Source organism: Manis pentadactyla, chromosome X, assembly GCF_030020395.1.
Source record: "Manis pentadactyla isolate mManPen7 chromosome X, mManPen7.hap1, whole genome shotgun sequence".
Lineage (NCBI taxonomy): Eukaryota > Metazoa > Chordata > Mammalia > Pholidota > Manidae > Manis > Manis pentadactyla.
Window position 1 is genome coordinate 78181782 of NC_080038.1, and position 24987 is coordinate 78206768.

At 35.1% G+C, this 24987-nt stretch overlaps 1 protein-coding gene across 6 annotated transcripts in view; it reads right to left on the reverse strand.

Annotated features, from left to right (window-relative positions):
- Positions 1-24987, reverse strand: part of CHM (CHM Rab escort protein) — a 251489-nt gene that overhangs the window by 211734 nt on the left and 14768 nt on the right. For all 6 annotated transcript variants that reach the window (XM_036929986.2, XM_036929984.2, XM_036929983.2 and 3 more), the window contains exon 2: positions 17824-17890. In XM_036929986.2, the coding sequence (XP_036785881.2) occupies positions 17824-17890 (67 nt within the window). The remainder of the gene's footprint in view (positions 1-17823; positions 17891-24987) is intronic.

Genomic DNA, 24987 nt, shown 5'->3' on the forward strand with positions numbered 1-24987 from the left:
TAACACAAGACTTCTTGGTATTTCCTTTGAAGCAGCTCTCATGGCTTAAGAGAAAGCTGGTGATAGGGGAAGCCAAGATATGGCTTACAGTAGTCCTACATTAAGTACAAAATGTTGAATTTTCATGTCCCATCATAAAAAACTGATAAATTTTGCATCTTGTCCCATTATATATCCACTTTTAAATAACATTTTTTAATGTTTTCAATTGGAGATAACAATATGATTCATGGATTTTAATACACACATATACATGTATATATATGAATGGCTTGATATACATAAATAGTTCTGTCCACTGAGAGGGCCTAGGGATAAATAACACACCAGGAAGAATGAGCACACCTAGTATTCAGAAGTCAGTTTCTAAATACCATTCTAAAATATATGGAGAGAGGGCTCCTGGATAAGTAGTCGATTCTAGGGCTAGCGCAGGGAAAATATATGATGAGCCTAGAGCATCTGGTAGTGTCAAAATACAAGGAGGCACTCAAGCAAGGATGGGATGTTTCACAAGGACATACGAACTGGAAGGGACTTACAATGATAAAAGCTGGAGCAATTTGAGCAAAAATAAAAAATTTATAGTATTAGATTATAACCCACAGAATAAATATACATCCACGAATCCTACTTATATAAATAACTGAATAAACAAAAGGAGAAAAGACAACTCTTCTTTTTTGGCTAGGGCCAAAACTCAGACCTTCTTATTTGTATTCCAACATTCTTTGAGATATACCACACAAAAGTTGTTTTGATGATGATTTGAATTACTCCAGCTTATTCTAATTTGTAGATGCAGCAGAAAATCATTACCTTTACTTTAGCTTACTTCTCAATTAAGTTCTGTTGAACAGGTTAAAACCATGATGTAGTGATGTTCTGGCACTTGGTAGTGTAGTGGAAGAAAAATTGTGATAAACAAATGAAGCAGAGAAAAATAGAAAATTGCCTTTAGACAAACATTAGTGTACCTTGGGGAAGATAATTTGAGACTATTAACAACTAAATGCAATGTGGGATCCTTGACCAGACCCTGGACAGAAAAAGAACATTATTTAAAAATTAGTGAAATTCAAATGAAGACTGCAGTTTAGTGGTTAGTATTCCACCAATCAATACTGACTTTTGAATTCTGATAATTGTACTATGGCTACATAAAACATCAGCATTAGGGTAAGCTGAATAAAGTATAAAAAGAAACTCTCTTGCCTAATTTTGCAACTTTACCATAAGTTGTTTAAAAAATTTAATGTTATAATGCATTTAGAGCATTATAATGTTTATAAAATTTACATAGCAGGCAGAAGCTCTACTGTTTACCCTTCGGCTTCATATTTGGTATATCTCAAAGAATGCTGGAATAGGAATAAGATCTGAGTTTTGGCCCCAGTCATATCCTTGTTTGACCTTGAGCTCAACTTTCTCAACAGATGACCCCCTTCTAAACCACCATGAATTCACCATGTGTAGATCAGAAAGGACCAATGCTGCACTGAACATATATAAGGCAATTTTAAATTCCTATCACCAGAACAGTGGATGGGCACAGATAAATATTCTTAACATTCATACATTTATCAAATATTTATTTAGGGACTACTATACTATACACCAGGCCTTTTAGCCACTGGGGATATAAAGATGACTAAGACATGATCCCTGATTTCCAAGAATCTAATAGGGCCAACAAATCTATAAACAATAATAGTACTATGTGACAATGTTACATTACAAAAATGTACAGAATATTTGGAAGTACAAATAGAAAAACTGATACTGCTGGGATTATCAAGGACAACTCCACAAGAAGGCAGTAGCTTAATTATGTCCTGAAGGAGGAGTAATAACTGTTCACATATAATAGGGGCCAGCATGAAAAAAATCACAAGGATATGAGAGAATACTATAAATTCAGAGAGGGTACACGGTGGGATGTGCTGAAGTACATTGTAGGTGGAAGGGAAAATTCCTCAAGAATTTACAAGTTCAAACCTGAACCACAGGTGATTATGGTGCTCTAATGAATACTACTTGCACAAACCAGGAAGCTTGGAGCCTAGAAATTAACATAAAAATTGCTTTGGACTAGTGCGGTAGACAGAATAATGGTTCCCCAAAGGTGTCCACATTCTAAGCCCCAAAAGCTATGAATATGTTATCTTACATGGCAAAAGGGATTGCTAACAAGAATAAAATAAGGATCCTGAGATGGGAAGAAAACCCTAAATTACTCAGGTGAGCTTCAATGTAAAAGGTTCCTTAGGAAGAGCAAAGGCAGAAAAATGAGATGGCAGGACAGAAGCTGAAGTAATGTGCATGAAGATAAAAGAGAGGGCCATGAGTCAAGGAATGCAAGGAGTCTCTAAAAACTTGAAAAGAGAAGAAAATACATTCTCCCCTGAAGCTTCTAAAAGGAATACAGCACTGCCTACCTACACCTTGATTTCAGCCCCTTAACATTCATTCTGTATCTCTGAGCTGAAGAACTGTCTAAGAACATATTTGTATTGTTTCAAGCTACCAATTTATGGTCATTTGTTACAACAGCTACTGGAAACTAATTCAGTTAGTAACAGCACTGGGTGACCAGGCATAAGGTAATGCAAAACCACTTAGTAGGAACATACCCCTTCAACCAGGTCACACAGGATTCCCAAAGATAAGCTCCACTTAAGAAAAACTTGAAATTCAACATTTTAGGGAGAAAGAAGAAAGAAAAATATTGACCCTGATGTTGAAGAGAAAATAACAAACATAAATATTAAACCTCCAAGAACTGCACACAATAGTATGTGATAAATATTTTACATTTAAAAAAATAAAGGAATGAACTGAAACAGAGAAAGAACACTAAAAAATAGAACCAAACAGAACTTCTAAAAATGAAAGTTATTGGAAAAAAAATGATAGCTAGGATAAATAGAAAATTAGACACATCTGAAGAATTAATAAGCTAGAAAAAAAGTCTACACACATTTTCTATAAAGGGCCAAATAGTAAATTTTTAGGCTTTGCAGGCTACACATTTTTGTTGCAGCTACTTAACTCTGCCTTTTTAGTGTGAAAGCAGCCATATTCTACATGCAAACATGTATGTGTATAATCATGGTTGTATTTATAAAATAAAAGTAAAATTTTATTTATAAAAACAAGTAGCTGACCTGTGGGCCAATGTTTATAACCCCAGAACTAGAAGATAAAGCTGAGGAAACTATCCAGAATACAGTATCAAAAGTAGAAAGATGAAAAATCTGAGAGATATTAAGAGGCATAAAAGATAGAATGAGAAGGTTCAATATGTAAGAAAATTTCCCAAAGGAAGAATAAGATAGAGGTAATATTTAAAGAAACAGCTGAAAATTTTTCCACTAGTAAAAGGCATAAATCATCTGATTTCAAGAAGCAAAACAAGTTCTGAACAGGATAAACAGAAATAAAACACACATCTAGACATAAGAGTAAGCCTGTATAACTATAAAGACAAACAGAATATTAAAGAAATTAGAAAGAAAAGATAATTCAGCTATAAAAGAATGACTTCTCAAAAGCAACAAAGGAAGCCAGAGGACAAAGTGCTGAAAGAACACCACTTTTAATGTGTAATTACAGAACCAACTAAAATATAATTTGAGATTAAGAGTTAAATAAAGGCATTAACAAAGACAGAACTTACCACTAACAGATTTAAGCTCAAAGAACTTCAGAAAGCAGGATACTGACTTGAGAATGAAGAGTAAACAAAGAACCTGGTAAACATGGGGGCAGCTCTAGATAAGCACTGACTGTAAAATAAGTAAATTGCAATAACAATAATCAAAAAGGGTATAAATCAAAGTGTCACCAAAATGCTAGATAAGAATTAAACATGAGAGGGGTGGCTCTTGTATTGCTTGAGAATAGTAAGTACTTTCATTAGTTTGATAGCTTAATTTGAATATATATGTGAAAAATTTAAGGTTATTCTATTCTAAAGGATGAGAAATTTCATCTATAACTTAAAACCCATTGTGGGGAAGGAAAAGGGGTATAAACACACCTCTGTTTATTCAATAAAAAATAGAGGGGTGAGAGAAGCAAAGAATAGGCAGGATAAAGAGAAAACACAAAATAAGATGGTAGAAACATATCCAAGCATGAGTGAATCACAGTAAATGCAAATGGACTAAACTGAGGAAAATGACAGACTGCCAGATTGAATTAGGACAATAAAATCCAGTTATGTTATTTGCAAGAGACATACCTGTAATAAAGATACAGAAAATTAAAAGTAAAAGGGTAGAAAAAATATATCTGGGAGAAAAAGACAATAGTGATATTACATGTCACTGTGTAATATAATAAAACAAGCTTTAAGGCAAAAAGCATTATCAGGGGAACAAAAACATATGGTAACTACATAAGGGTATCATAACTCTAAATCTGTATGTCCCTATGTATATACATTGAGAATACATAAAGCAAAAATTAACAGACTTAAAAAGAAAAAGTAAGAATACCACAAATAGTAAATGAGCTATTAATCTATACCTCCTCAGTTAAGAGAAAATTGGCTAATAGAGATTCTGAACTAAATTAACAAGTATTATCGAATGAATATATGGAGCTCCATACCTATCAATTGGCAAAAACACATTATTTTTAAGCCACATAGAGCCATATAGACCAAATCCATAAATCAATTCTCAAAATAGCTCAGTATCATTAGACATTAGGGAAGTGTGAATTAAAATCACAATGAGATACAACTACACACCAATTAGAATTACCCCTACCAAAAAAAATAGTGACACCACCAAATGATGGCAAAGATATAGAGAAAGTGGTCACTAGTACATTGCTACTGGGAATGTAAAATGGTATAGGTACTCTGGAAAATAGTTTGCAGCTTCTTAAAAAACTACACATACTATTACCACAAAACCCAGTAATTGCACTCCTCAGCATTTATCCCAGAAAAATAAAATCTTGAGTTCACACACACAAAAACCTATACATGAATGTTCAAACAGCAAATTTATTTGTAAGAGCCAAAACCTAGAATCAGCCCAAATGCCTTTCAACAGGTACAACTATAATACATACATAATACAAACAGTTCAACTATAATACATACATAATACAGAATACTACTCAGCAATAAAAAAGAATAAACTACTGATACTTACAACATGCTTGATGAATCTCCAAGGGAATTATGCTAATTGAAAAAAGCCAATACCATAAAGTTGCATACTGTACACTTCCATTTTCAGAATGACAAAATTATATAGCTAAAAAAAAAGAAACTAGTGGTTGCTGGGGTTAGAAACAGGGGAGCTGGAGGAGTAAAATGCATATGGATATATAAAGGCGACACAAGGGATTCTTGGTGTTGGGACTGCTCAGCATCTTGTGTATTTTTCTACATTAAATCTAATATACACATGATAAAAACTTACATATTTTTCTGCAGCATCTTTCTCTGGACAGCATATTGTAAGACACATAAAAGGCAACAGTAGCTGTTTCCAAGAGGTGGGATTGGAATAGAGAAGAAGAGTGGGATGCAGGCAGGCAGGGAGAGGAGGTACTCTAGAATTTTTTACTTTCACATTTGATTATTTTGTCACCAGTGTTCAGAATTATAAATTCAATAAGATACTGAAATTTAAAAATTCACGGGAAAATTTAGAAACATACCTCTGAACAACTAATGGCTCAAAGAGGAAATCATAATGGCTATTAAAAAATACTTAAAACAAAAGATGGTGGTGAGAGAGGAGAGACAGACGCTTCCTCCTAAAACCGCATATAATATGAAAATATAATTAATACAACTAATCCTGAAAGAGCAACAGGAAAGAGGACTGTGCTAGACTGCATACACCTGGAGAAAAGAGCAGATGTGATGGAACAGGGTAATGTACCAAAGCCGTGGCCTGGTGGGACCCAAACCCTTCCCCTACCCCAGCTCACCGGGGGGTGGAAGAGAAATGGAGACGGGAAGGAATGGAGGCCGGGACTGCTGAATACCTAACTCCGGAGATCTGCTCTGGGAGCACAAACCAACATTTCATGGTGCTTTCACGAAACCCTTATGATTAGGGGATTGGAAAGCTAAGACAGGCAGAATACCTGGAGAGACTGAGAGTCCAGCCGCTTGTGGAAAGCAGGGATCCATATCCGGCTGCTCGGGGACCAAAGAAAGGCAGGCAGTCTGAGAGACTTCCTAACAAGGAAGCCCTTAGCAAGAGGGCTGCTAAAGGGGCAAGGATCGCACAGAGCTTGCTGCTCAGGAGAAAGGACAGGTACACAAAATTGTTCGGGTACACTTTGCCCAGCAGGTTGGGAGCATTCACGATTTTCAGGTGCTCCAGCTCCCTGGCTGGCTATACAGCTCCAAGGACCCCCTCCATGATATGCAACCTACAGCGCGTTTCTCCCATCCAGCTCCACGCGGCTCGCAAACCGGCAAATCCTACCCTGGCATTAGGCCAGCCAGAGGGAAGATCTGTCTACAGCAACTACAAACACAAAGTGTACAGGCTTATACCTGTGTGCTCAGCCCACTAGTTCAAGCAGTGGAGACACGCATAGCACCTGGGAGGAAGGAACAGCTCTTTCCTCCCCCCAGGCACCAATACCACTCCCCTGCGACCCCCAAGAGTGCTTCAGGGGCTGAGAAGCTCCAGAGAGTAGAGCTTCTGGACACTACAGGGTGCCATATACAAATATGAAATGCCAAAGGAACCTGGTTCAAAGTAAACTTATTAATAAAACTCTTGAGAAAGATGACATCGACCACATGAATCTTCCTGAAAGGGAGTTCAAAATAAAAATCATTAACATGCTCATGGAGGTACAGAAAGATATTCAAGAATTCAGGAATATCGTTGAAGAGCACAATTGGAGGGTATTAAAAGCAGATTAGATATGGTGGAGGAGACGATAAATGAAAAAGAAGCTGAGGTACATAAAGAAAAAAAGGATCGAGAGAACTGTGTGACCAATCCAAAACAGAAAAATATTCGTATTATAGGAATACCAGAAGAAGAAGAGAGAGAAAAAGGGATAGAAAGTGTCTTTGAGGAGGTAAATGCTGAAAACTTCCCAAAGGTGGGGAAGGAGATAGTCTCTCAGGCCATGGAGGTGCACAGATCTCCCAACACAAGGGACCCAAGAAAGACAACACCAAGACATATAGTAATTAAAATGGAAAAGATCAAGGATAACAAGAGACAATTAAAAGCAGCCAGAGAGAGAAATAAGATCACATACAAAGGAAAGCCCATCAGGCTAACATCAGACTTCTCAACAGAAACCTTACAGGCCAGAAGGGAGTGGCATGATGTATTTAATGCAATGAAGCAGAAGGGCCTCAAACCAAGATTACTTTATCCAGCAAGATTATCATTTAAATTTGAAGGAGGGATTAAACATTTCCAGATAAGCAAAAGCTGAGAGAATTTACCTCCTAAAAACCATCTCTACAGTCTACTTTGGAGGGACTGCTATAGATAGAAGTGTTCCTAAGGTTTAAGAGCTCCACCAGAGGTAATAAAACCACAGTAAAGAAAGTAGAACAGCTAATTACTAAGCAAATGCAAAATGAAATTAACTATTCCCAAAGTCAATCAAGGGATAGACAAAGAGTACACAATATGATATGTAATATATAAAGAATGGAGGAGGAAGAAAAAGGAGGAGAAAAAAAAAGAACCTTAAGATTGTGTTTGTAATAGCATATTAACTGAGTTGTTAGACTCTTAGATAGTAAGGAAGTTTTAACCTTGAAGCTTTGGTAACCACAAATTTAAACACTGCAATGGCAATACATACATACCTGTTGATAATCACCCTAAATGTAAATGGACTGAATGGATCAATCAAAACACTCACATCAATAGAGTCACTGAATGGATAAAAAAACAAGACCCATCTATAACCTGCCTACAAGAGACTCACTTTAAACCCAAAGACATACACAGACTAAAAGTGAAGGGATGGAAAAAGATATTGCATGCAACTAATAAGGAGAAAAAAGCAGGAGTTGCAGTACTTGTATCAGACAAAATAGACTTCAAAACAAAGAAAGTCACAAGAGACAAAGAAGGACATTACATAATAATAAAAGGTTCAATCCAACAAGAAGACAAAACTGTTATAAATATCTATGTGCCCAACACAGGAGCACCTACATACGTGAAACAAATACTAACAGAATTAAAAGGGGAAATAGAATGCAATGCATTCATTCTAGGAGACTTCAACACTCCACTCACTCTGAAGGACAGATGAACCAGACAAAAAATAAGTAAGGAAACAGAGGCACAGAACAACACATTAGAATCAAGTGCACATGGAACATTTTCAAGAAAAGATCATATACTAGGCCACAAAAAGAGCCTCGGTAAATTCAAAAAGACTGAAATTCTACCAGTCAGTTTCTAAGATCACAAAGGTATGAAACTAGAAATAAATTACACAAAGAAAATTTAAAAATCCCACAAACACGCAGAGGCTTCACAACATGCTCCTAAATAACGAATGGATCAATGACCAAATAAAAACAGAGATCAAGCAATATATGGACACAAATGAAAACAATAATTCAACACTGCAAAATCTGTGTTACACAGCGAAGGCTGTGCCAAGAGGAAAGTATATTGCAATACAGGCCTACCTCAAAAAAGAACAATCACATATGAGCAGTCTAAACTCACAATTAACGAAACTAGAAAAAGAAGAACAAAGGAGGCCCAAAGTCAGTAGAAGGAGGGACATAATAAAGATAAGAGCAGAAATACATAAAATCGAGAAGAATAAAACAAAAGAATCAATGAAAGCAAGAGCTGGTTCTTCGAGAAAATAAACAAAATAGATAAACCCTTAGCCAGACTTATTAAGAAAAAAAGAGAGTCTACTCACATAAACAGAATCAGAAATTAGAAAGGAAAAATCACTACAGACATCACAGAAATACAAATAATTATTAGAGAATACTATGAAAAATTATATGCTAACAAACTGGATAACCTAGAAGAAATGCACAACTTTCTAGAAAAATACAACCTTTCAAGGCTGACCCAGAAAGAAACAGAAAATCTGAACAGACCAATTACCAGCAATGAAATTGAACTGGTAATCAAAAAGCTACCTAAGAACTAAACTCCTGGACTACATCGCTTCACCACTGAACTTTATAAAACATTTAGTGAAGACCTAATACCCATCCTCCTTAAAGTTTTCCAAAGAGTAGAAGAAGAGGGAATACTTCCAAACTCATCCTATGAGGCCAGCATCACTCTAATACCAAAACCAGGCAAAGACACCACAAAAAAGAAAATTACAGACCAATATCCCTGATAAACACAGATGCAAAAATACTCAACAAAATATTAGCAAACCGAATTCAAAAATACATCAAAAAGATCATCCATCATGATCAAGTAGGATTTATTCCAGGGATGCAAGGATGGTACAACATTCGATAATCCATAAACATCATCCACCACATCAACAAAAAGAAGGACAGAAACCACATAGTCATCTCCATAGATGCTGAAAAAGCATTTGACAAAATTAAACATCCATTCATGATAAAAACTCTCAACAAAATGGGTATAGAGGGCAAGTACCTCAACATAATAAAGGCCATATATGACAAATCTACAGCCAACATTATACTTAACAGCGAGAAGCTGAAAGCTTTTCCTTTAAGATCGGGAACAAGACAAGGATGCCCACTCTCCCCACTTCTATTCAACATAGTTCTGGAGTTCCTAGCCATGGCAATCAGACAACACAGAGAAATAAAATGCATCCACATTGGCAAGGAAGAAGTTAAACTGTCCCTGTTTGCATATGACATAATATTGTACATAAAAAACCCTAAGGAATCCACTCCAAAACAACTAGATCTAATATCTGAATTCAACAAAGTTGCAGGATACAAAATTAATACACAGAAATCTGTGGCACTCCAAAACACTAACAATGAACTAGCAGAGAGATACATCAGGAAAACAATTCCATTCACAGTTGCATCAAAAAGAATAAAATACCTAACAACAAACCTAACCAAGGAAGTGAAAGACCTATACTCTGAAAATAACAAGACACTCATGAGAGAAATTAAAGAAGATACCAATGAATGGAAACACATCCCGTGCTCATGGACAGGAAGAATTAATAATGTCAAAATGGCCATCATGCCTAAAGCAATCTACAGATTCAATGTAATTCCTATCAAAATACCAACAGCATTCTTCAACAAACTAGAGAAAATCGTTCTAAAATTCATATGGAACCACAAAAGACCCCGAAGAGCCAAAATAATCCTGAGAAGGAAGAATAAAGCTGGGGGGATTATGCTCCCCAACTTCAAACTCTACTACAAAGCCACAGTAATCAAGACAATTTGGTACTGGCACAAGAACAGACCTATAGACCATGGAACAGACTAGAGAGCACTGATATAAACCCAACCATACATGGCCAATTAATATATGATAAAAGAGCCATGGATATATAATGGAGAAATTACAGCCTCTTCAACAGCTGGTGTTCGCAAAACTGGACAGCTAACATGCAAGAGAATGAAACTGGGTTATTGTCTAACCCCATACTGAAAAGTAAACTCAAAATGGATCAAAGACCTGAATTTAAGTCATGAAACCATAAAACTCTCAGAAGACAACAACATAGGCAAAAATCTCCTGAATATAAGCATAAGCAACTTCTTCCTGAACGCATCTCCACGAGCAAGGGAGACAAAAGTAAAAATGAACTCATGGGACTACATCAAACTAAAAAGTTTCTGTTCGGCAAAGGACACCATCAACAGAACAAAAAGGCATCCTACGGTATGGGAGAATATATTTGTAAATGACATATTCGACAAGCAGTTAACATCCAAAATATATAAAGAACTCACATGTCTCAATACCCAAAAAGCAAATAACCTCATTAAAAAATGGGCAGAGGATACGAAGAGACACTTCTCTAAAGAGGAAATTCAGATGGTCAACAGACACATGAAAAGATGCTCCACATCACTAATCATCAGGGAAATGCAAATTAAAACCACAATGAGATATCACCTCACACCGGTAAGGATGGCCACCATCCAAAAGACAAACAACAACAAATGCTGGCAAGGATGTGGAGAAAGGGGAACCCTCCTACACTGCTGGTGGGAATGTAAGCTAGTTCAACCATTGTGGAAAGCAGTATGGAGTTTCCTCAAAAAACTAAAAATAGAAATACTATTTGACCCAGGAATTCCACTCCTAGGAATTTGCCGTATGAATACAGGATCCCAGATTCAAAAAGACATATGCACCCCTATGTTCATCGCAGCAGTATTTACAATAGCCAAGATATGGAAGCAACCTAAGTGTCCATCAGTAGATGAATGGATAAAGAAGATGTGGTACATATACACAATGGAATACTCTTCAGCCGTAAGAAAGAAACAAATCCTACCATCTGCAGCAACAAGGATGGAGCTGGAAGGCATTATGCTCAGTGAAATAAGCCAGGCGGAGAAAGACAAGTGCCACATGATTTCCCTCATTTGTGGAGTATAACAATGAAGCAAAACTGAAGGAACAAAATAACAGCAGACTCAAGACACTCCAAGAAGGAACTAGTGGTTACCAAAGGGGAAGCATGAAGAAGGGCAGGTGGGGAGGGAGGGAGAAGGGGATTGAGGGGTATTGTGTTTAGTACACATGGTGTGGGGGATCAGGGGGAAAACAGTGTAGCACAGAGAAGGAAAACAGTGAATCTGTGGCATCTTACTACAGTGATGGACAGTGACTGCATTGGGGTATGTCTGGGTACTTCATAACAGGCAAATGTAATAACCACATTGTTTTTTCATGTGAAACCTTCATAAGAGTATATATCAATAATACCTTAATAAAAAATTATTTTTAAAAAAAGGAAATACTTAAAACACATGGAAGACAGCTAACATGATCCTAAGAAGAAATTAGAATCATAAATGATTAAACAAAAAAGGTGGCTTAAATATAAAGAACAAAGAATTTTAATTCAAGAAATTAGAAAAAGAATAAGAGTGAATTCAAACCAAGGAAAGTATAAGGAAATAAGATAAACACAGATATTAATTAGAAAACTAAGATACCACAAAAAGAAACAACAAAGAAAAAACTGGTTCTCTGAAAACATTAATACGGACAAATCTCTGGCAGGAGAAATCAAGGACAAAGAAATAGAAAAAAGGCACATATATTATTAAGAATGAAAAAGTGCATAATAATAGCTACAGCATAACACAGTAAGCAAGGGAGAGAGGCATACATGAAGGAGTTAGAAAGGAGGAAAAGGCCAAATGCTGGAGGCAGTAGTGAACACAGAGAAATAAATTAGGTTGTTTGGGAAGTATTTCAATGGTAAATAATGGTGGAATAAACTGAAAGGAAGAATGCAGATGGAGAAAACTAGTTAGATTTGGGTGATGTTTTGGAAGTAGAGCTGACAGGATATGCTTAGGGACTGAGTATGGGTTTGAAGGAAAGACAAAGATGTTAAAGATAATTATTATTAAGGATAAAATCCATACTCTCTACTGCAGCATACAGGCCTTCACAATACGGCTCCAGTCTACTTCTGGTTCCAACCCTTACTAACCCAATTCACTTAGTCAACCTTTCAGTCATACTAAAATTCTCACCATTCACCTAGTATGTCAAGTGCTTTCAATCTGTTCCCTCATTTTGGGAATATATATATACAGTAATGTTTATTACTATTGTACATGTAAAGCAGAAAGAAAGTAAAGACAGGGCTAGGGAAGACTGAATCTGACTATGAAGAGCCTTAAGTAACAAAATGAATAAAAATAAGAAAATATTTAAACCTGGACCACAGTAGGAAAACATCCTGTAAACCAATACCTAGATGTAATTAAACTCTCAAAAGCCACCAAGTCTGAGGATCTAAAATATAAGAAAAAAAGCATTTTTTACTTTGAAATACTATTTTTATTTATTTTTAATTGAAATTTAGTTGATATACACTATATTGGTTTCAGGTACACAACATAGTGATTCAACAGTTATATACATTACCAAATATGATATGTTCACTGTTAATTGAAGATTTAGCTTCTTATATTCCTAATCAAAATTTATTTTAGAGTACCAGTAAACCCTATGTAATTTATAAAATATTCTTCATTCTGATAAGACCTCAGGTTTTAGAATAAGAAAACATAAAATAAATTCAAATTTAGACATATACTACCTGGGTAAAGTTCTAAAAATTACTTAACCTCTTTATGCCTTACATTCCCCATTTGTTAAACTGGGATAACACTACCTACTTCACTTGTCTGTGATGGGAATTAAATTACAAAACAGGTGCAAAGAAACTGATATGGTTGAGTTGCATCCAGGGCAAGCAAAACAAATAACAATTTTGGGAAATTTAAGATCTTATTTTCAATTATAGGTTAGTTAACATTATCAGAAATAACTCAAATTTATATTAAGCCTTTTAAAGCACACTGGCCCAGTACCTTTCAAGGGCTGTCAAGGTGGCAGACTTTTTGGCATATGAATCCATGACGTGTCAAAAAGACTAACTTAAGACATTATCACAGTTATGCACACAATAATGAAAGAGAATTCCAAAGGCAAGACTTATCTGAAATAGGAATCTAATTTAATTCAGAAATGTCATCCAGTAACTGAGGAGTTACTATGTTTTCAAATTAAATTTAGATGATAAAAATGTAAATGAACGATACTAGATTCCTACATATTTACAATGGGATAATATATGAGAAAGCACTGTAAATTGCAACAAATCTAGTTATTTTTTGTATTCTGGCATTCTGAAAAACAATACAGTTAGTATTAGTATCTAACTAAAAATATGAAGTCCACTTTTTCTTGTTTCTTTACTACTCCTACTTAATGAACAATTAAAGTGCCAAGATATAATGGTCAAAAGCACTCAACAGATGAAAAGTTAGGGGTTTGTTTCAGGAGGAAACAGGAATGGAAAAATTTTAACTTTATCTTAAACTTAAATTTTCCACTAACTTCCTTTTTACCTTCACATTTAAAGAAAAGGGGGAAACAAAATTCTAGATATTTTTCTTAGTTCGGATTTTTCTAATAGCTTAAATTTTTATGAATTTTAAGAAACCCACATACCCTAATTCTATTAGCTGAATTTTTCAACAACCAAGTATGAAGCCTAAGATGAATGGCAGTTCAAGATGGTGGCACAGGAAGATCCTAAACTCTTCCCATGAATACAACAAATCTACACTTACCTATGATGTAATCCCCCATGAAAAAGACCTGAAAACAGGCTGAACAGCTCCTTGACAACCAAGGATAAAAGGACCACACTGAGCAGGTAGGAAAGAGATACTCAGTCTCACCAAAACCCTACCCACAGCATGGCAACCCACCATCAGGAGGGATCTCACAAATACAGTTTCTACCTGAGGAGTAAGGGGTTTATGCCCCACATCAGGCACCACAACCCTTGGGCCCTACAGCACAGAGACAAGCCTCCAAAACATGTCTTTGAAAACCAACAGTGCTTATGTCCAGGAAAACCATAGGAATGTAGTAAACAGATTCTGCTCTAAAAAGGCTTGAGAACATACTCACTTGCCCCAGGACCCAGCACAGAAGCAGCAGTTTGAAAACACCTAGACCATACGTGAAGGAGATTATTTTGCTAATCTTTAAGTGTATGTTGGAAAGACAGGGGCCTGTTAGGACTCTCCCCAAGGATGGAGGCACTGGGAGTTGCCATTTTTGCATTCCCTTCTACCAAGCTAGTGCTGGTGGGCATGCCCCGCCCCTCAGCTCTGCCAGAGACAGATGTCTGAGTACCCCACCACCATACTATTCCTGCAGCCCTGCCAAAGATGATGGGTACACACAGTCTCCACCTTAAGCACCTGGCACTGGTGGCAAAGGGAGGATTTCATTTCTGGGCCCCATGGATCTGAAACAATTAGAAAAACAGTTATTGGCAGGCTACCACCCCAAGGCCACTGTACAGACAGGAGACCAATACACATCCCCAGTCTTCCTGTGAAAAAGGACTATTTACTTGTCCTGAAGCTTCAGTGTGAGGGGGCACACTTCAGGATTACCACACATCTAGAGGCTATGGAAGTGCTCTCATAGAATGTACACCAGGGGAATGCCATCTTTGCACTCTTTCTTGGCCTCACCACAGCTTGCCATTACCTCCCCCAAAGGAGCCCATACACTCATCTAGAGCCCCAATTTTTGCAAGTGTCTCTAAGGGGATAATACCTCTACATCATCTGGTCTGGAGGCCATTCCTTAAAAGTTGTTGCCTGAGGGTCTAGCTTCCAATCAGCCTGAAAATAAGAGGCTATCTGAGATCCCACACTCTGGAACATTCACAGGACTTGGAAATCTCTCAACCACTGTGAATATTAAGAATAAAATAGGCTTATTAGATAACCACAATGGTTTGAGAGACAAAAAAGAGTTAGGGCAAGGTTAAGCAGCGAGGTTCACCTCCTATACAGGGCCATTCCTTTAAGACTGTGAGAGTGAGTTGTTTTGCCTAATACATAGAATCAAACACAGAGAGTCAAGCAAAATGAGAAGACAAAGTAATATGTTTCAAGTGACAGAACAAGATAAAACTCCAGAAAAACCCTAAATGATACAAAGATAGTTAATCTACCTGATAAATGGTTCAAAGTAATTGTCAAAAGGAAGCTCACTGAACTTGGGGAAAGTATGAACACAACAAGAACTTCAATAAAGAGACAGAAAACATGAAGTACCAAAAAGAAGACACAGGTCCAAAGAATACAACAACTGAACTTAATAATATACTAGAGGGGTTAAAAAGCAGACTACATGAAGCAGAAGAAAGACTCAGTGATCTGGAAGATAGGGCAGTGGAACTCACCCAGAATAGCAAAAAGAAAAAAGTTAAAAGTTAGTGTAAGGGACAACATCAAATATTCTAACATTTGCATTATAAGGTCCCCAAGGAGAGAGAAAAAGGGCAGAAAAATTATGTGAAGAAATAATGGTTGAAAACTTCCCTAACCTGGAAACAGATATGCAGTCCCAGGAATTCCACAAGGTTTCAAACAAGATGAACCCAAAGAGAACCACACCAAGACACATTACAATTAAAATGTCAAGAGGTAAAGATAAAGAATCTTAAAATCACTAAGAGAAAAACAATTTGTTATGTACAAGAAAATACCCAGAGACTGTCAGCAATTTTCTCAGCAGAAAACTTCAGAAGCCAGAAAGGAGTGGCATCATACATTCAAACTGACAAAGGAAAAAACTTCCATCCAAGAATACCATACCTGGCAGGGTTATCATTCAGAATTAAAGGAGAAATAAAGAACTTCCCAGACAAACAAAAGCTAACAAAGTCCTTCACCACTAAACCAGCCCTACATGACATGCTAAAAGGACATCTTTAAGCTGACAATGAAAGACACTAATTAGGAAGAAGAAAACATGAGTAAATATCTCACTGGTAAAGGTAAATATATAAAGGTAGTAGATAAATCACTTATAAAGCTGTACAAAGGTTAAAAAGTAAAATTAGTAAAAATAACTATAATAATTACTTAAGGGATACAAAAATAAAGAGATGTAAGTATGATATCAAAAACAAAAAACCTAGGGGGAGTAAAAATGCAGAATTTTAGAATGCTTAACTTGTTATATCAACTTAAAATAGACTGATACATGTATACATATATAAGTCATTATATGTGAACCCCATGGTAACCACAAGCAAAAATCTATGATAAATACACAAAATATGAGTACTCTAAGCATAACACTTAAGAAAGTCATCAAACCAAAAGGGGAAAAAGCAAAAGAAGAAAGGAACAGAGAAACTACAAAAAACAGAAAACAGTTTTAAAAATGATGATACAAACCAATCAACAATTACTTTATATGTAATGGACTAAATTCTTCAATCGACATAAAGTAGCTGAATAGATTAAAAAAATAAGATCCGTATAAATGCTGCCTTCAAGAGACTATCATCAGAAGGAAGGACACAGACTAAAAAAGTGAAGGCATGGAGAAACATATGCCATGCAAATAAAAATGAAAAGAAAGCTAGTGTAGCTATACTCACATCAGACAAAATAGATTTTAAAACAAAGACTGCAATAAAAGACAAAGAGGGACACTACATAATGATAAAAGGGTCACTCCAGCAGGAAGATGCAACATTTATAAATATATATGCACCCAACAAGGGAACACCAAAATACATGAAGCAAATATTAACAGACCTATTGGGGGAAACTGACAACAATACAATCATAGCAGAGAACTTTAACATCATTTCACAATGTATACAAATGTCCAATCATTACTTGTGCATCTGAAACTAATATAATGTTGTATGTCAATTATGTTTCAATAAAAAAAATATGAAGCCTAAAATATAATAGCATACACAGGTTGTACGCACCCACACACGTATATAAGGAAAAAGGCAGGTCTGAATATTCCAAGCCTCTTGGAAAATTATATATCATTGAAAAAACAAAATTACTCATGTGAAAAACAAAACTATGGTATATAGTTTATTCTCAAAGGAAATGGCTCATTTTTTCACAGTTTAAAATTTAAATTTGTATGTTATATACTTCACATATTTTTCGTGAAAATTAAGCAATTCCAATCATTCTAACTTAAAACGTGTATCAATGACATATATATGTACATACACATGTGTATATTTAAATTTTAATTTTGTGTAGAGATATTTAGAAGTATCAAATGCTACCACTGATAAACTTACGAATCAACATGCAGAACCCTCTGGCCACTTCTTGAACATGCAGCTGCAAAGATGGATTCAGGCAAACCTATAAAAATACACACCTATATCATTTAGAATGTAGAAATATATATATATATATATTACACAAAATGTTCAATTCATTCCATTGCTGTACATTAGAATTTAACAAGCTCATCTTTGTATTCAAAATCATAAAGTTTATATTTTTATACTGTTGGATATTTCTTAAACATATACTACTAATACTGAAAATTTATTAGATGGAAACTATTAAAAAATCAAGTATTAAATTCTTTTTATCTGCAAATTACCATAAATAAGCAATTGTCAAAATATTGTTCATACAGCACTTTGAAATTTAGGAACTATGTTCACACGGTAGCTTATTTCATTCTCCCAACTGTACTGAGAGAAAAGTATCTGCATACACATTTTACAGATAAAGAAGAAACTGGGGTACAAATGCATTAACTTATTGCCCTTTTTTTTTACAGAAGTTTTAAGAGTTGAAATCTGAACTCAAATCTAACTCCAAAGCCACAGTGCCTCTCAATGGGAAAGGCATACATTTTCCAATTTAAGCAATAGGTTAGCTAGTTTAAAAAGAGGCTGGCCATTTACAAGATATACTATTTTACTTTCTGGTTACAGCAATTTAAAAGAACATTACTGTTTTGGATTCAAGCTAAGCCACACCATAAAGTTGATTACCATAAAAAGAAATATATATATATATATTACTACTATCAGCACCAACAGAAAGTAAAAATTACCAAAGAGAATGATTTTATAATTTTAAAAAATTCAGGTGTTCAGCTACACCAGCTAGTTAATACCCTATGTTGTAAGTTCAAGACTTTTCCATAACTTTTTATCATAAGATCTACCATTTCAATAGAGGCTATTAAATCTTATCAGTGAAACGAACAAAGCATGTTTTCAAAGTTTAATGCAACTTTATAGTCCTGCTACTGACTCTTTCACTTACAATGAAACACCCTGATCCTCTAGGATTTTTACCTAGTAGAAAAGAAACAGCACCATTCTTCTGGCAACAGTTTAAACTACACACTAAGCATCGAGGATTTCAAGAAAAAGGAACCGTTATCTTCTTTACATAGAAAGCAATATGCATATGGAAGCAATTTACATAGTCAATCTCTACTTAAAAACCACATTAAACACAAGCTCCAGCTGCCTTCACAGAAGAACTAGAGTTTTCCAGTGATGAGTAATACTTTGTGGGTATATAACGTTTGGCTCAAAAAAGTTCTGACCAAATGTATTGAATTTAGCCACTAAATATCAATTATTGAAAATAAGTCATCATAAAGTTTCAACTTTAACTTTGGAAACAATTCAAAGAGAAAACAAAGTGAGAATTTTTGGCATACAAGGAAATAGGAGAAAGAAAGTTTCAGTTAAGAATACTTAGTTCTTCAAACAGTTAAAACTGTATTGTTCTAAAATTTTTTATCTTAAGACTATCTGAACTTTTTACACCCAAAGAAGTAACTTTTCTTATTAATGAAATGCAGTCACTATGGCACTTTAAAAGCTGCTAAGCAGTTTAAAAAGGACAACAGCAGAGAAATACTCAGGAAACACAATTAGTATGTTAGAGCATGTAATAATGACAGCATTAACAAGGTTACCACCAAACATTAGTATAGGGCTTTAAGGTTCACAATATATTTTCATATACATCATCTCATTTATTCCTCATTATAATCCTGGGTGACAAGCAGTATTATCTACATGAGAAAATGGGATTAGAAAGGTTAAATAATTTGCCAAAGATCAAGTAATTCAGTAATTCATTATCTCAAATTCAAATTACCATAGTAAATTCATTCTCTCCAACTTAGACACGAATCTGAGAATGAGGAGTTAAGGGCAAGACAGCAACATAATGAAATGGGTATGGTCTCAATCCAGCAGACCTATGCTTGAATCTTAGTTCTGCTGCTTAACTAGAGGTGTGATCTCAGACAAGTCACTTGACTTGTCTAAGCCTTTCTTTCTTCATCTATCAATGGGAACACCACCAGCTACCTCACAGGACTGTTCAGTTGTTAGCAGAGGGTACCTGCTGTATAAACACTATGTATCTACTTTTATTCTTCTTCAGAAAGATCTTTTAGAAGCATTACATTTTCATCTAAATGCTACTGCAAACGTACACCTATTTTTACCAGATTCCAACTCCAACAGCAAACAATAAAAAAATCTCTCTTCTATTTGGCCCAAATTAGCTGTTACTTTGGACAGACAAATATGTATGTGGTTATTTCCAGACCATGATCACCACTGTCAGAAATCACGTCTCTGCTAACAAAGCAAAGCCAAGGATGGATTTCAATAACAGACCATGATTTGAGTCCCAATTACATAAAACCAAAATAACTATTATTTGTGTTTTCCCTTAATATTTCTATCCAGAAAACCCTGCAAGTTTGTGAAACTGACATGGTGTTCCTCTGTTAGATGACAAAAGTCTATTATCTGTGGGCTGACAATGATTAAAATAACAGACTAATAGTACAGTTAGGTTATAATGTCTTCCTGGTCAGGATTTCACATTTCTTCCCACATATTCAGTAAACACTGAATTCCTTGAACAGAGGAGGCATGTAGTAGATACTCAATATAAATATTTGTTGAAGGGAAAGAAACAAAAAGAAAATGGGGAAAGGGAAGGAGAGAGGACCAGAGCAGACTGTGACAGATGATGAGAAGAAAGATTAAGACAATTCATAGCCTAAAATACCTCAGAGTCTAAAGAAAAGAATTTAAAGGAATTAAAATAATAAATGCAATCAAAACTGTTACAGGAACACAGTGAAAAGAAGCAGTCTCTCTTCAGAGAGGACTCATGGAAAGATCCAAAGAGCAGGGGACACTAGCTGGGTCTTTTAGGATCTGTAATAACCCAACTGAAGAGTATAGGAGGAAAAAGTGAATGAAAAAGTAAAATAGTAGGGAGAGTATTCCTGCCAAAGGGTGAAGGAAGAGAACAAAAGAGTGTCTGGAGCCAAACTTTGGAGTCTGAGCTTGAACCTATAAGCAAAGGGGAGTCTTGAAAGGATTTTAGCCAGAAGAACAGTATAATCAAATCACTGTTTCAGAAAAACAACTCCAGTCACTGCATTAAAAAAAATGAATTTGTACAAATTTGAAGCTTTAAGTTTCAGATTTTTAAGAAATTCTTGTTTAGGAAATGTTAACATACTTAAACTTTTTGTTCTTAATGATAATAATTTAGCAAAAGTGTAAAATTACTGCTTGTTTTGTTTAAACTCATATTTATAAGCTCAATTTTAATAGCATTTAAACTCTTGATGAATTTCAAAATAAAACTTTTTTTAACACTTGGCACCAAAAAAGTGAACTACGTCTGAACTATTACTCAAATTAACACAACACCTTTGTGAGGCATTTATATGGAACATGTATAGGCGTCCAGTGAATCACAGACTCTCACAAGGAAAAGCCAGACAGACGTGAGTTAAAAACAGATAACCTAGATCAGGGTCAAATCACACAACGTTATAATGGAAACACACTGTAATACATGAGTACAAATATACAAGTACAATGTTTTCAACTGCAATATAGGGCTAACAAAACATCTCATGAGGTACAGGGAGGAATAGGTACAAAATGATGTAAAACACCTTACACAGTGCCTCCTGGCATGTCACCAACATTCAATAAATATTGGCTCTCTTCCCTTCTCTTCCTACCCCTTCAGTAAGATCAGTCATTTGAAAGAAAGAGAAACTATCACTTGTTTCTATTTACTTAAGTTATCAAAAATCTTACTACTTAATATTATTTTTCCAAAAGAGGTTCAATAGCTTTTTCTATAAGTACACTATAGAAGTGCATCAAACATTTAATATCATTTTAAAATTTCACATTACTATATATGATTATTAAATTCATTAGTGAGTGTATATCAAAGAACTCTGCCAAAGGACTATGGGAAAAATTATAATTGCAAGATCAACAACTTGAACTCCAAGGTATTTTTATCAAACACAGGCAAATATTAGGTATTACATTAGCATTTCTTAACAGTTTGTAATGGGGGACATTGAGGCTTATTATATCATGCCCTTCTCAGCTGATATAGTTATAATGTTGACAGCTAGAAAAAAATATATTGGAAGCTTATGTAATGTTATATGTTCACATAACAAACGTGTAGTCACAGTTACCTGCAATTTCCCAAAAGCTGTCTAGATAAAATAGAGATGTTTCATTACCAAATGAAGGACATAGACCAAAATCAGAACCAAAAAGGCATGAAATTAGTATTTTCAAAAATATTATCTAAAATATTTTATAGGAATGAAATCATTATTCATTTATTTTTCAAAATCCCCTTTTAATCCAAATGTTGAACATCATCATTTACAACTATAAAATTTAGGTTAGTTCTCTATGATCTATTTTTAAAATTGTATTAGTATCTGGAATTGATTTTTTCCTAACACTGCACTTACATAAGATAAACATAAAATAAAGTACTTACACCACTCCCAGCACATCGAACAAATAAATAATAGATTCTTCTGACAGAACTTTGATGACCTGGCAAAGCAGGAGTGCTTTCAGCCAGAATCATATGAAATCATAAATCACTCTTTCTTTTAGAGAACATTTCAAAATGGATTCCTGCTTTCTACCTTGAAAGTCATTTCATGTGTTATTTATAACTAGTGAAGACCAGAATGGAAAGAAAATTACATAGAACTAGAAAATGTAGTGTGACTGTTTTTTTTATAAAGAATAACTTCTTTTAGGAAAAAAAAAAAAGAATTACTGGCAAGGAAAAACCTGTGAGTGCAACAAGCTTTTGGAGAGCCTCATCCTTTACTACTTACACAACCCTATGTGCAGACCTTCTGCACCATCATAAACAAAGCATAAACAACATTGGGTACAGAACTGACTAGACTGAGCAATGCAAAGGTAAAACTACACACTTAACTCATGTCACAGCCACTCAAAAAAAATGACATCACAAAATTAGGCAGAAATTGAATTTCAACCGAGGTTCAAGTAGTTTTGTTCATTCCTATTAAATTCTAAAATAAAAGTTTGTATCATATACTTACTTCTGACTGGTTATTTTAAAAAGAAAAAGTTGCCAGTCAAGTAGCCTAGGAACTTCCAAGATGTACAGATAAAAATACTGTTTTTAAACTGATGATTATTTTAATTCACTTTGACCCACACAAAATACCAAACATATTAGTAAATGTAGTTAATACCTACAGATTTCTTCCACATGGGAGAACACACTATTATTAACATATATGAATTTTAGGACTTTAGAAAAATATGTAAAATATTAACCTTCAAAATGTGTAAATTTTTAAAAATTCAATAGAATACGAACTTTTAGGTTTGTCTAATAAGAACACTGTTTCAACACTCAGGGTAGTAAAATAAGAGTCAGGAAAAACACAGACTCTTGTTCTCAGGTAATAAGTAGCCAGAAAGTCATGTAATCTCTCTGAAATTCAACTTCCTTAAATATATCCTTATAGATAAAATGAAGGGCTAAAATAAGTGACCTATAAGGTTTGTTACAAGTTCTCAAAGGTGAATGCTAACGGTAGATAAACAAGTTGGCCTCTGTTACTGGGCAAATGACTTGAATTTCAAAATAAAAACAGGATTCTGGGAAGAGATGGCACTAACAGCAAAGTAAACAGACAGTGCAATCAGGATTATCAAAACGAGGCACCCAGGGACAACATCTACAACAAAGCGAGGTGATAAAATATGATGAACTCCAAAATACAAGCAGGTCATTACAAACCACCAATAGGTAGAAGACCCACATGGTATCAGAAAGTGTATAAGAGGAAATGAAAGGAAGACAAAGAAATCTGTGATAGCCCCAAGAGCCAGAGAACCCCCAAATTGCTATCAGGCATTCACTGGAAGCTTGGCAGGCCATTCTGAGAAAAGTAGCAGAAACTGGAAGGGGACTTAACAGGCTCCAACCTGTGGATGAGTTCATGCAAATGAACCTCTGGGAGTGCTAGGGTAGTGGCAGGTGGAGTTGGGCCCTATGACCTTAGGGAACTGACAAGCCAAACTCTCCTTCTGGATAAGTCTCTGCACTGAGTATTAACTATTGGGAATCTAATGCAAATTCATCAGAACACAGAAAATAGGGGCAAAAGAAAGAGACAGTCCATACAAACCTGGGGGAAGGTAACGAAGCCAGAAGATCTTAGATCACAGGCTATTTTTTTTATTACTTTGTGAAAACACAGGAGAGATCTAGTTAGAAAAGCTATCCTGATCCACATTCCCTATTAAAAACACATGGAAAACTTGTTGCAGTTAAAAATGAGCAATGCAAAAGGATCTTGGTTGAATCCCACTCAATGTACAGTAAAACACAGAGAATAAGGAATGAAATAACATCTCAACAATGAAAGCATGCCAGAAATACATGCTTGCAAATTAGATGAAAACTGTAACCTAACTATGGTAATATAAGCTACAAGAAATTAAGAAAATGATAGCAGCTCTAAAAGAGCAACATAAATCAGAATTAGGAACACACAAAAGTGTAGTGATTCGATACTAGGAACATTTGAAAAAGGGGGAATGACTCAATAAGAAATTAAAGAAAAAATCATTTCAGATATGAAAACCCAACTAGAAGGAGCTCTACGGCAAAAACACAATGGAAAAAATGCCTTGGGAGAAACTGAAGACGCAAACAAGGGCATGAAGGTACTATACTTATGTTTAAAAAGGAGAGCCCTTACCTTTTAGATTTATGTTGAAATATCTACAGATGGAATGATATCCAGGATTTGCTTTAAAATAACACAGGGTTAGATGGTGAAATGAAGTGAAGGGGAGGGTACAGAGAAAATGAGATAGGCCATAAATTGGTAACTGCTGAAACTGAGAGATTGTTACATGGGGAGTTATTTTATTCTTTTTTATGTTTGAGATTTTCCATAATGAAGAGTTTAAAAAACAAAGTTTAATACCAAATTTTAGAGACCTAATGAAATACTGGACCCACCAAATAAAATAATCTATTGGAAAGCAGAGATTTACTATTCTGTCTACACCAAGAAAACTGTCAACTCAAATTCTCTTAATAGAAGTTTTATT